General features: G+C 39.1%; 1 protein-coding gene across 2 annotated transcripts in view; it reads right to left on the minus strand.

The window, feature by feature from the left end:
* Positions 1–424: 424 nt before the first annotated feature.
* The window catches only part of FERMT1 (FERM domain containing kindlin 1), a 44,261-nt gene continuing 31,821 nt past the window's right edge, over positions 425–12,864 (minus strand). For both annotated transcript variants that reach the window (XM_075596013.1, XM_075596012.1), the window contains exons 10-15: positions 11,366–11,490; positions 6,260–6,366; positions 4,912–5,133; positions 4,076–4,200; positions 1,440–1,581; positions 425–872 (exon numbers count right to left, since the gene is read on the minus strand). In XM_075596013.1, coding sequence (XP_075452128.1) covers positions 699–872; positions 1,440–1,581; positions 4,076–4,200; positions 4,912–5,133; positions 6,260–6,366; positions 11,366–11,490 — 895 coding nt within the window. In that variant the 3' untranslated portion in view covers positions 425–698. The remainder of the gene's footprint in view (positions 873–1,439; positions 1,582–4,075; positions 4,201–4,911; positions 5,134–6,259; positions 6,367–11,365; positions 11,491–12,864) is intronic.

Here is a 12,864-nt window from a genome sequence, read left to right on the forward strand (position 1 = left end):
AAATCATACTACCACATTATATGAAGTTTATGGGCTTAAGTTCATATTAGTGATGGGCAAATTTGCCAATTTGAAATCCAAACTTTGCAAACCTTGAAGTTTTTTTTCGGATGTCAGATTCTATTTCTTTTCATAAACTGGACAAACACTTGAGTTTGCAAATGAAAAACCTGCAAGCTTTTTTACAAAAAGTTCAAATTAAGAAAATGTCAAAAACATGTTCCCTTTATTGATTTCCCCCCATCATTTTTACTAATCCAAAACCAACTTCCATGTCTCAGCAAAAGCCAAAATATATATTTATTTTTTTGTTAAACCAAAACACCAGTTGAAGAGCCCAACCGCAGCTAATATTTCGAAATGAAATTCTGTAAGTGCCTCTTCCTTTCAGTAGGTTGTGGTGGAAATAAGACAATGATTGATGAAAGAATACACAGAATCATTCTGTACAAAAAAAAAAAAAACATTCAACTAATACCTTTGATTTGCTACAGCAAGACAGGGAAGCCCCCCAGAGTCATTCCATGACAAAAACTGTTACATGTGATCCTGTTCATTCTCAGATGCGATATCTGCATTGTTCAGATTCCTGCTGAAGGGATTGCTTATTTTCAGATCTCTGTTGCTCGGCAAGTTGAATATTTTTAAAGTTGAATAATTCTACTGGAGTAGACTTTAGGAGACGCATCGGCTTTTGCTCATTCCTGACCTCCAGTTAATTTATGAAAAAGATCTTCATCCAAGGTTTCGTTGTGGTCTTTGGAGCGAGTAGAAAGGAAAATGTAACCCCCAATGTACTCATGAACAACTTTGCAGTCTGCGCTCAGACATGTAAAAGCAATGGATACATTCTGGTCAAACTCGATAGCAACCTAAAATACAAAATAATAAAAAATAATAATAAATAATAACAAAATAATATTAAATATAACCATTAAAAAATTAGTTTATACAAATCAAACCTTCAGCCATGTGCCACAAATTTAAAAAACAATGTTCTAGACCTAGTACAGGTCTAATCCTGTACTCAAGCAGGAGTATGCGTAAAATCTGCGCTGTTAGGGCTCTTTGAGGACTGCAGTTGGGAACCTCTGGACTACACCACGCAAACCCCCTTTCTAAACTACTGCAACTTATTATAAAAAACAACATTAAGCATTTCTCTGCTTCCTCACCATCCTAAGGTTATGGTGACATATCAGACTCTTAATTAAGCATCACTCTTGTAAAGTTCTTTATGACACCACAGAAATTTAATTACCGGCTTTCTGACTACAGTCGTGCTTCTGAGTTATACTTATTATATAACAAAAACATTCTATACATTATTACCACTTTAATACTGCTAATTGCAATAATGCTATTTGCCTATACAGGATTATATTGTAGAGTTTGTCTTTCAAAACAAGCGGGAAAAAAAGTGCATGTTGCATTGTTACCTGCCGTATTTCCCAGTTTACATTCCACTGCTTCATATTGGAGAATCTCCATGTTGTAATTGGATCCCCAGTTGCAATATCTATCCTTATCAGTCTATTGTATGACACACCAAGGAGATCATCTTTCTTGCTGCCCCTAAACCTGTTAACATAGCAAAACAATTGTATGTAGTAATATTAAAGTATATTTATATTAATCAATACAATTTGAATGTAATCACTTGTTATACATTTTATAGCACAACAGATATAGCTGCATGATGGGATTGTATTCCAGTTATTTATAGTAGTTGTATGTGCGACTCGTACAATAGACGACTATTTCGTAAAAAGGGTTCTTCTTCCCATTAAATTTCTATGAACCAGCCAAACCGCAGCATGCGAATGTACTTATCCACCTTAAGACCCACTTGCTTAAAGAAGCATATGAGTAGCATCGTAGATATTACTAGACACATGATACATAAAGCTTGGCCCCCTGCAGAAGCACTTACCAGTACTCCCTCTTACTGTCTCTGTACGTTCCTCCTACATACCAATTAGATTGTAAGCTCCTCGAAGCAGGGACTCCTCTTCCTAAATGTTACGTTTATGTCTGAAGCACTTATTCCCATGACACGTTATTTGTTATTTATATGATTGTCACGTGTATTACTACTGTGAAGCGCTATGTACATTAATGGCGATATATAAATAAAGACATACAATACAATACATTTCTTTATACCACTGGCGCCATTTTGCAAGTTTTATATTCAGCGTATAATGAATCTATATGAAAAATCACCACAAAATAAGGACTAAAAATGGTAAACCTAAATATGTGCTCAGAACAATTAGCTAGAAAATGATCAATTAGCCACAAAGCAAAGAAGGTTGCAGCAGTAATTAAAAGTATAGGAAAGGAAAAGTTAGTTGTGACTATTCAGCTAAAGATCCAGCTTTTCACTTCCCTCAATGGCTGTCATCAGGATGTAAATAAACACAATGTTTTCTTTCTATTTACAGTGCCCCCGCCTTTTTCTATTTTCCTTGGCATACTGATGCTCACCCCACTTATTCATACAGTGGATCTTTATTCCTGCATGAAAATGACAAAAAAATCATCTACCATTTTGATTGGTTGTTAAAAATGTCTTCTGCTTTGTGTTTTCAGCACTACCACTTTAATTAAGTGAAGCTGTCAATCTGGAGTTCTCAGGGACCCAGATAACAGAGGAGCCTGACAGCCCCACGAAGAATGTCTACAAAACTCTACATTAAACATAGAAATGACTGAGAAGACGGGTGGTGAGAGGAAGAAAGAAATCTGAAAGAAAGATGCGGGTGGATGATGGAAGTTTGAGAGAAGACACATGGAACAGAATGAAGACATTTACAGATCACTATTTACACTGTTTATTTTATTATGGTATTATTCTATTTTATATGACAAGGCTGGCAAAGTGGATTTTGTTGTTTTTACTTATTAATAACATTATTACAATTATTAGCAAAACAACGTAACATAATAGCAGACAACATTATCAACTTAAGCTACATGACCGTAGTCTTTAAATAAACTAACAAAATAAAAACATATATAATTTTAAAATGAAACATTAGTTAATTGTTTAATATTCCAAAAATATTTCCCAAGTTTTCCCAAGTGAAATAATACTTTTACATAGTATTACCATTGTGGTATGGGTAATTCCTTTTAACCCTTTGCTGTGGGTCAATTTTTGGTGCCCTATATCTGCAGATTAGAATATGGTACAAATACATCAAAAACAGGATTTTAATTTCAAACTTTTTGTGAACATTTCTTTGAGTTGAGCAGCAAACCAACAAAAATCAAGTATTTAGAAAAAAAATCTCCTTATAAATACCAAACTCAACCATCTGTATTCAACAGAAGATTATAACTACCTCTGCTGTGCCTAATGTAGCAATTCCCACAATTTTTTTCCCCCTGTTGAATTTCTGTTACAGAACTTGAACTGGAATATCCTACGGACCTGAACCACGCTATTTTCTTAGCTCTCTAGGGTCTTCCCAGTTCCCAAGATACTTACTCGTCTAGTTACTGTATACAACAAAAAAGACAGAAAAGTCCAATGCTACATCCAATAAGACAAAAATACACAGTGAAATACTTATATATTCTCTAGAAAAAGGGTAATTTAGTTAAACCCTTTGGCCAAAGCGGTATAAGCCTGCAAGCCACATCAAGGCATGACCTTTAGCAGGTCCTAACACTACCTGATTAAAATTCTCATGTACCTCTATTTGGAGGGAGAATGACCACATTGGATCTGTCCAAACCCAGTAACTTGAAAAAGACCTGCTAACTTAGAAAGTGGGGAGGGGTGAGCTTGGGGGGAGGGGCCACTAACCTCCAAACAGCTGAGACCAGCTGGAAAAAAGTTAATAAACACACAAAATCCCAGCAAGCTCAAGAAACCCCAAAACATACCACACACACACACACACACACACACACACACACACACACACACACACACACACACACACACACACACACACACACACACACACACACACACACACACACACACACACACACACACACGTCAAAAGGAGTGCTATATATAAAATATGTACAATAGTAGTTAGTATAATGATATAATTACCTTACAAGATAATAGGCCAAACCAAATTCAGGGAGAGACTGCCATGCCTGAATAAATCGTAATTTGGCTTCAACTAGAGGCATTTGTACAATATTCTGTTGTGCTTCCAGAATGCGCGCAGCCAACTGTGAAAAACAATTACAAGCAAATATCATTTCTGTAAAAACCACAGTAAAAAAAATAGACATAACACTGCCTATAAAAATGTAAGAGAATGTTCTCACTAATTATAAACATGAATTTTAAATTGCTTTACTTTTAACACTCAGACAATTTGGTTTTAAACTTCTACATTATTTCTGTAGACTGTGCAATTTTTTTTGAATAATTACCATTTAACATTTTCCTTGTGCAATGAACTGACAAACTTATAAGATTTTGGCTCCAAACAACCAGCTATATCCAACGGTCCAGTATAACTCTGTAAAGCTAAGAGTCAACATTTATAGGAGCTGTTCCACTTACTGTTTTTTTTTTTCCACTCCACACTTTTTCCCACTGTGGGAACCAGACATCCCCCTGTGCCAAATGCCACTATTTTCAGCTCGGTTCCCGAGATACTTACCGGTGAAGATTTACATCTCCCTCAGAGGAAAGAAAATGGCTCCCAAATCAATGCACAATAGGAAGCAGTAGCATAAATGGCTGTGGCTTCCTATAGAATGGCCATAAAAATAGTAACTTCAGCAATAAGGATCTCGGTAACTGAAAATTGTGCATTTTACCTCTGGAGTACCACCAACCCCCCCCCCCTCCCAAGCGGTTCCAATCCTGTACCAAGTAAATGGAGTTTAGTTAGGGTGGATTGCTCCTTTAAACGCGCTCATACAGTATACCTGTTTGGTTTTGTATTTCTTTGCGTATCTTGGTGAAACAAAACATTCTGGCTTGATGTTCACACATTCAATTGCAGAAGGGGCTTGAGAAGTCGTGTTTCTGTTTTTCATCCTCAGAAAGGAAAGAATGTTTTGGACCTCAGGTCGGTAGGAGCTATCAGCCATTGTCTTTCCTTTAGAAGCAAGAATGCAAGCAGCCATCCACTTGGCATATTGGGTTTCCTGTGACAAATCACAGACAGGGCTTAGGTTAAAAAGTTCGATATACGTTACTCATAATAACAATGGGCTCCCCAAGTTAGTTATAGCATCAGCATTTGTTATAATGTGTAATTACTTATAGTGAGAAGATCAAGTCAGTTTCAAAATGTAAAAAAATAGTTAATTTGTATGACAGACCAAAGAAAATGTAATTTAACATGTAACAGATGGTTATAAGTAATTGGAGCACATACTGTAGCATATGGACTGGACTTTAAAAAATGATGCAATTTTTTTCCCTTATATTACACACACAGGGCTAGGTTCACTAAGCTTCGATATTACATGAAATATGGGTTAATGTGAACATTGTTTTGCTATTTTCATTGTCTTATCCATCATTGGATTATCGCATAAAGTAATGCAGGGATGGAATTGTTCTTATCAGTGCTATATTTGTGATTTATATGTAACAGCAAACATGTAAACAAGCACGCAAGTGAGTCATTAACAGTTAACTAATTCACCAGCAATGCACTAAAGTCTGGCACCTGTTTATACCACCTACCCCAGGCTAGTATTAAGCCTATCTTGCCTATTTATATAATGACCACTATAGACCCAGGAAAGATAACACCAGCCAACCTAGAATAGTTGATAAAAATACCTAATATTAACATTGTAGAATATATTTAGCCCTTAGTAGCTAAAGTTGTTTAAAAATTTTTTTTAACCTTGTATGATATTAATTCAAGTTTAACAACATTTAGCGAATCTAGGCCATACACCCATATTCACTTTCTGGTGCCAAGTCAAAAAGCACCCTACAGCCCATTCAAATAGGCTTAAGCTCACTTTATAAATATGGTCCATAGTCTTTGTACCATTTAGCATAATAGTTTACTACTGTTTAAGCTACTATTGAGTTTACTTGTGACTAATTTAACAGTTAAGAATGTATATATTTTTTTCCCATCAGCAATAGTATAGATCCAGGACGTAGTATAGTATCGTCCATACACGTTACTGATGCTTATTAAGGCTACAGTTGTCATACTGTATATCTGAAAAGTTGGGTCAGAGAAATGGTCTGAAAGAGGAGTGTCACACCATTTTGGGAAAAATGTAAGGTATGTTGCATACTCACATTATCACATCTTAGGCATACTTCGTTCATTCCGTCTGCAACAGGTAGTAATAATTTTATTCCAAACCTTCTCTGTGATACATTTACATCTGGTACAATTTCACACCCTGGATCAAAACACAAACATGAAAATAGAATGTTTGCATAAATATAGAAAGGTTTGTCAATATATATATATATATATATATATATATATATATATATATATATATATATATATAGATAGTAAAAAAGGTATCGCCTAATACTGTAGAACTCAATTATTCTGCACTATTGCAACTGGACTAACACGGCTATTTTCTGCTTTATATATATATTTTTTTATATAGTAATCACATTTGAATACATTCTGATGATTAATGTATATTTTGGAGGAAGTATAAAGCAGGTGTTAGACATTTAAATGAGTGGAAAGTATTTTTGGAACTTTTCAAAATGATAGGACTTCCACCCTCATTAGTTCCTGGACATTTGTAAGAAAAGCATCAAACTATATATCCCTCTTTGTGAAAGAGCCCAGCCTTACAAATGAATGCAAGTCAACGGGAGAGGATCAGAGTCCCTGCAGATTCTTACTACCTGTAAATGTCCTTGAAAAAGGATTTTCATATGTGAAGTAGTATTGCCTCATTTGGAAATATTGTTTCGTATTCAAAGCAAGTTATTACATTAATCAAATTGGGGAAAGGTCCACATATGCAACACTTACTAACCAGAAAGTTATTCCTATCACCCTGATCTATTTAACATTCAAAGGAGGAAATGTGCCAAGAAAAGAATTAGGGACTTATTATCCATTTGTAATTTTACTTAATTTTAGATTTCCATACAGTATATAGTGCTGACAGATATACAGTATATGCCTCAAAAATGTGTTTATGGCAGAGTTCAAGAACCAAAGCGCATTTCAGCAAAAAGGATACATCCTGGGTGTTTTCAGTAATGTGGTATATTGGGTGAACTGATGAAAAGGAGATCCAACGCACTGCGGATTTGCTGAATAGGAAAATGTATTGCGACACACAACGTTTCGACTGTGAAGGTCTTTATCAAGTGACAGGCAAGTGATAAAGACCTTCACGGTCGAAACGTTGTGTGGCACAATACATTTTCCTATTCAGCAAATCCGCAGTGCGTTGGATCTCCTTTCCATCGGTTCAGATTTGGATTATCATGACAGGTACCCATTGGACTAGCAGCACCGGTAATATTGAATGTATTATTATTCTCATGGTGTGCAGCATATCACTCTTGTTTAGACACTGGATGAAGCTGCATCCCGACAGGGCTTCTCAGGTGTAATATAACTGGGAGGGAAAGCACACTATAAAAAATTATGTATTGTGAAAATGAAGATTGGCTATAAAGAAATCTGATAGATTGTAAAAAAAAAACAAAAAAAAACAAAACAAAAAAAACAAGGGAAATGGAGTAATGCTCAAGGTACTAAAAAAGATACTAAAATAAAATGAAGATACTTTGAGGAAAAAACATAAATGCAGGGAAATACACATCGCAATGGAAATTGACACAACATATAATTACCGTGGTATACAAAAATAACTAACATTAAAAAAAGCAGAACCGCCCACAAGTGTATATACACTAAGTACATTAGATGGAGGTGAAAATGAACCCTCCCCATATACTGTAGATCCCAATCACAATACCCTATGAACCACACCAATACATAATAATAGCAGCATCAAAAATGTTGCAAAAAAAAATAATCCCCAGGAACACTTAATCACAAAAAAAGAAAAATTGGCCATAAAAAAGGTATGACTCGAAAACGAATCGAAAAGTGACTATTCGCACAAAAGTCCCACTGTCATAATACAGATCAATCACTGGTACGGATCAAATATTGATTGTGTGGACAACCAGAGAGCCCCCTCCTCTTGCGGTTCCATTCACATTTGGACATTTGGAGGGCGGAGTACAGTAGCTCTTATATTCACAAACTTGAATTCTCTGATTTACTGATATATCTTATTCTGGAGCAGAGTATAATGCAGATTTGCGGACTGCTTCCAGGCTAAATTGACCAGTTCCTATGTAGCTCAGCATGCCTCTGGTCAACTGTGACATTACTGGCATACAGCCATATGTAGGCTAAAGGCACAATGTAATATTGTAACAAAAATCCAAGGTGACTATTGATGTTAAGTCACCATCAAAATTCACATTCAGGCTCAGGGAAACATATGTAGAGATCAAACGGACTCCATATCAATCTCATTCCAGCCGCATTTATCGGCATAAGGGCTTATCCACCAATTATGATTTGTTTGTCATCATTCCTTGTCCCACAGTAATTTAACAAAACAGCCAATGCACAGCATTACCAGTTCTAGGGTTCAGATCATAGTAGGTCCCCATAGCAATATTGATGCAGGGGTCCTGCCAAACGACACAACCACGGACACGCCTTTTGCCCCCCTCGGGTCACGCACCTGGGCCTTTTTTCGGTCCTAATCTGATTGGCACTCAGCAATGTTATACCATACTGGACTATTACAATGGTTGATTTATGACGTAATACATATTTTAACCAATTTATAAATTTAGGGCCAAATTGGAAAGAGAACAATACTGGTCAAACCAACAATCAGTTTCTATTGCTCTTGTTTCTGATATCTGGGCTTCAATAGAGCTACCTAATTGGACACTTATTTTAAGAGCGCTTTAAAAGATAATATTTCATATTTTAATGCAGACAGGCGGTGCGCTGACATCCACAGACCGCGATATGTGGTCTGTAGGGAGCGGGAGGTGGGAGGCTTGAGCGGGAGGGGGGGGCGTGGCTTGAGCGGAGGGACCCGCTACTCTCCCCCCCCCTCCCTCTACGGGCTCGGGCTGTCATACACACATGCAGGCACTTTCTCACACGCAGGCACACACACACACACACACACACACACACACACACACACACACACACACACACACACACACACACACACACACACACACACACACACACAGTGACACACACACACAGTGACACACACACACACACACAGTGACACACACACACACACGGACACACACACACACACAGTGACACACACACACACAAAACACACACACACACACACACACACACACACACACACACACACACACACACGCAGGCACTCATACACATACATACATACACACACACACAGAGGCAGGCACTCCACACTCCTCCCCGCTCCCCGAAGCCTCTCCTCCTCACGAAGCCTCCCCTCCTCATTGGCTCACAGCCACACCACGTGACGCGTCGAAGCTAGGGATTACAATTCTCTTGTATCCCCTAGCGGCTGACGCGTCACAGCGTGTAGTGAGCTGTGCAGCCAGGGGGGACCGGGACCGGCTCGGGAGGATTCCCCTGCTGGTGGGGAAAGCACGTGCAGCTGCCCGCGCCGCCGGGCACAGCGGGTCCCAGCCTTTAGTCATTACTGTTTTTAAGCCTTGATAACAAAAGATACGTGTCATTACAACATGAACCCATGATTATGTCATCTTGTTATAGCCTGAATAAAACTTTGTGAAATCACTGTACTGTTTAAAGAACGGACAAAGCCTGGTTTGATATGAAGTTGTGTCTTTTGGTTGATTGTTTGTGGAAGAGTTTAGGTAAAATGTAAGATACCAGGTCCAATAGATTATTCAGTGTTCAGGCAATGAGATGTATGGTGAAATAAATGAATATATATTACCACCCTTTGACATGAATTCATTGTAGGGATGAGGGGTCTCTGAAAGAGGAAGGTGTGTTGTGCATAATGACCTTCATCATGAGGCATGGCCAAATAGGTCAAGGCTGCAGGAAATAGCTGACTGACAAGACAGGACTATTTCAGGATCTCTTCTGTAAATATAAACCTATTTGATTTGCAAAAAATTAAACAGCTTCCATACAAATTGTTTGCAAAAAAAAAAAGTCGTTTTTTTTGGGTGTCAGCTATGTTGGACTGCCCATTAAAAAAAAAACAAAAAACAAAACATCTTGTTAGTGTATGTCTTGTGTGCTCAGCTGCGTAATTCCTGGCACACACATATACTGCAGCTACGAAGATAATAATAATAATAACAATAATAATAACATGTTCTTGTATAGCGCTGCTAGTTTTACGTAGCGGTTTACAGAGACATTTTGCAGGCACAGGTCCCTGCCCCGTGGAGCTTACAATCTATGTTTTTTGGTGTCTTTGCTCACTGAGCCACTCCCTCATATATATTCAACTTTGTATAAACCATTTAAAGGACATCAACTATTTACACAGTATTTTTAAAAAGGTGGTATGAACTACTAGATTCATACGGCTTTTCCCCCCTTGCACAAGCTATGTGATAGTAATAAAAAGCTTATTTAATAAGTAACTTATTCCAAAGTCGGTATATAATAATATACATTCTTTGCAAGCAAGCTCAAATTTCTTTTAGCTGCAACATATATCCAGCTGCAATTCAGTAAACATAAAAAGATAATTCTTTTTTAACAATTCATTTGAAATTACACATATATAACACACACTTCAAAATGAGTATATGCATTGGAATGTAGAATTTGTGTCACAATACAAATATTATAACAAATCAGAGTTGTTTGATCAACACCTTTAGGTTATTGAGTGTCAGCTAATACAGAATCAAATATATTCCACTTTGTATAAACCATTTAAAGGACAAAAACTATTTACACAGTATTTTTAAAAAAGTGGTATGAACTAAGAACAGATTTTTTTCCTCATTAAAAATAGGTTAATGTTAAGGTATACTAATGCAAAAGTTGTGGCGTTTAACATGGAATAAACGCCACTAAGTATGCATGTGTGTGTGCTCATTTGCATTTAATTTCCCAGAATCCCTGGCTGCAGTGGAAGCACTGTATGCTAAGAGATAATGGGGAAAAGCAGGGTTGCAGACCTGTCTGAGACATGTGAATGTGCCCACAAGTGATATTTTTATTTGCGCACAGTATTAAGCCAGTAAGAAGCTTAGTTAATAATCCCTAAAGTATATTTGAGAGTTTTTGGCGATCCCAGTGCAAGCGGTCACTTTTTAGCTGATAGTATAAGCCCAGAACTATACAGTATACATTAAACATTTTCTTACCTCTGAGATTTAGTTTCTCAATGGGCTCACCATGGCCAGCTTCTTTGTTTTTGAAATATGATATTGACGTGTCTTTGAAAACAAACCAGTATTGCTTGCAGGCTTTTAATGTTAGCTTTTTGGACCTGGATGATGAACAGAAATCTTTTAACAGCTGCCCGAGTTATAGATAAAAGCTGAAACAAACACTTTATAATAATGCCCAGTATGCCGCAGTAAAAGCTGACCATGTAACATTTTTATTTCCTCACACCAAACCGCTCCTATTTTCATTTTTATTGATTTACAACACCTGTGTCAAGGTTGCTTGTAAACTTTCTCAACAACATAGTCCTTTGAAATTTGTAAAACATGGTTACACCTGCGGGGGGTGGGGGAGCGAGAGGGTTGTCGGTGGGGGAGAGAGAGAGGTTTTAGGGGAAGAGAGAGGGGGTGGGGGAGGAAGAGAGTGATGGGTTGGGGTAGAGTGTGGGGTTAAGAGAGGGGGGGTTGAGAGAGAGGGTGGGAGGAGAGAAGGGTGGTAGAGAGAGTGGGGGAGGGAGAGGAGGTGGAGGAGAGACAGGGGATGGGGGAGAAAATGGGGGTGGGGGGTGGGGTTAGAGAGGGAGTGAGAGCGAGAGAGAGAGAGAGAAGGGTGGGGAAGAGAGGGAAAGAGATAGAGAGAGGGGTTGGGGAAGAGAGTGGGGGTAGGGAAGAGAGAGAGGGGGTGGGTAAGAGAGAGAGAGAGGAGGGTTGGGTAGAAAGTGTGAGAGGGGTGGGGAAGAGAGTGAGAGAGGGGTGGGGAAGAGAGAGGGGGGGGGGGAAGAGAGAGGGGGGGGTGGGGAAGAGAGAGCAGAGGGGAAGAGAGAGAGAGAAGGGGTGGGGGAGATAGAGGGGGGGTGAAAAGAGAGAGCGAGGGGGTGGTGAAGAGAGAGAGAGAGGTGTGTGGGGAAGAGAGAGAGAGAGGGGGGTGGAGAAGAGAGAGAGAGGGGGTGGGGATAGCGAGAGAGAAAGGGGGGAAGAGAGAGAGAGAGGGGGGTATGGGGGAGAGCGAGAGAGAAAGGGGGGAAGAGAGAGAGAGAGGAAAGAGAGAGCGGGAGAGGGGGTGGGGAAGAGAGAGAAAAAGAGAGGGGTGGGGAAGAGAGAGAGGGAGAGAGAGGGGGTGGTGGGGAAGAGAGAGGGGGATGGGGGAGAGATAGAGGGGGGAATAGAGAGAGAGAGAGGGGGGAAGAGAGAGAGGGGGTGGGGAAGAGAGAGAGAAAAAGAGAGAGGGTGGGGGAGAGAGCGGTGAGGAAGAGAGAGAGAGAGCGAGATAGAGAGAGGGGGTGGGTAAGAGAGAGAGAGGGGGTGGGGAAGAGAGAGAGAGGAGGGGTAGGGAAGAGAGAGAGGGAGTTGGGGGAGAGAGACGGGGTGGGGAAGAGATAGAGAGGGGTGGGAAGAAAGAGAGATGGAGGTGGGAGAGAGAGAGAGGGGGAGAGAGAGGGGATTGTGGTGGGGGAGAGAGATGGCTGGGCGAGAGA

The sequence above is a fragment of the Ascaphus truei genome, chromosome 4 (genome assembly GCF_040206685.1).
Source record: "Ascaphus truei isolate aAscTru1 chromosome 4, aAscTru1.hap1, whole genome shotgun sequence".
Classification (NCBI taxonomy): Eukaryota; Metazoa; Chordata; class Amphibia; order Anura; family Ascaphidae; genus Ascaphus; species Ascaphus truei.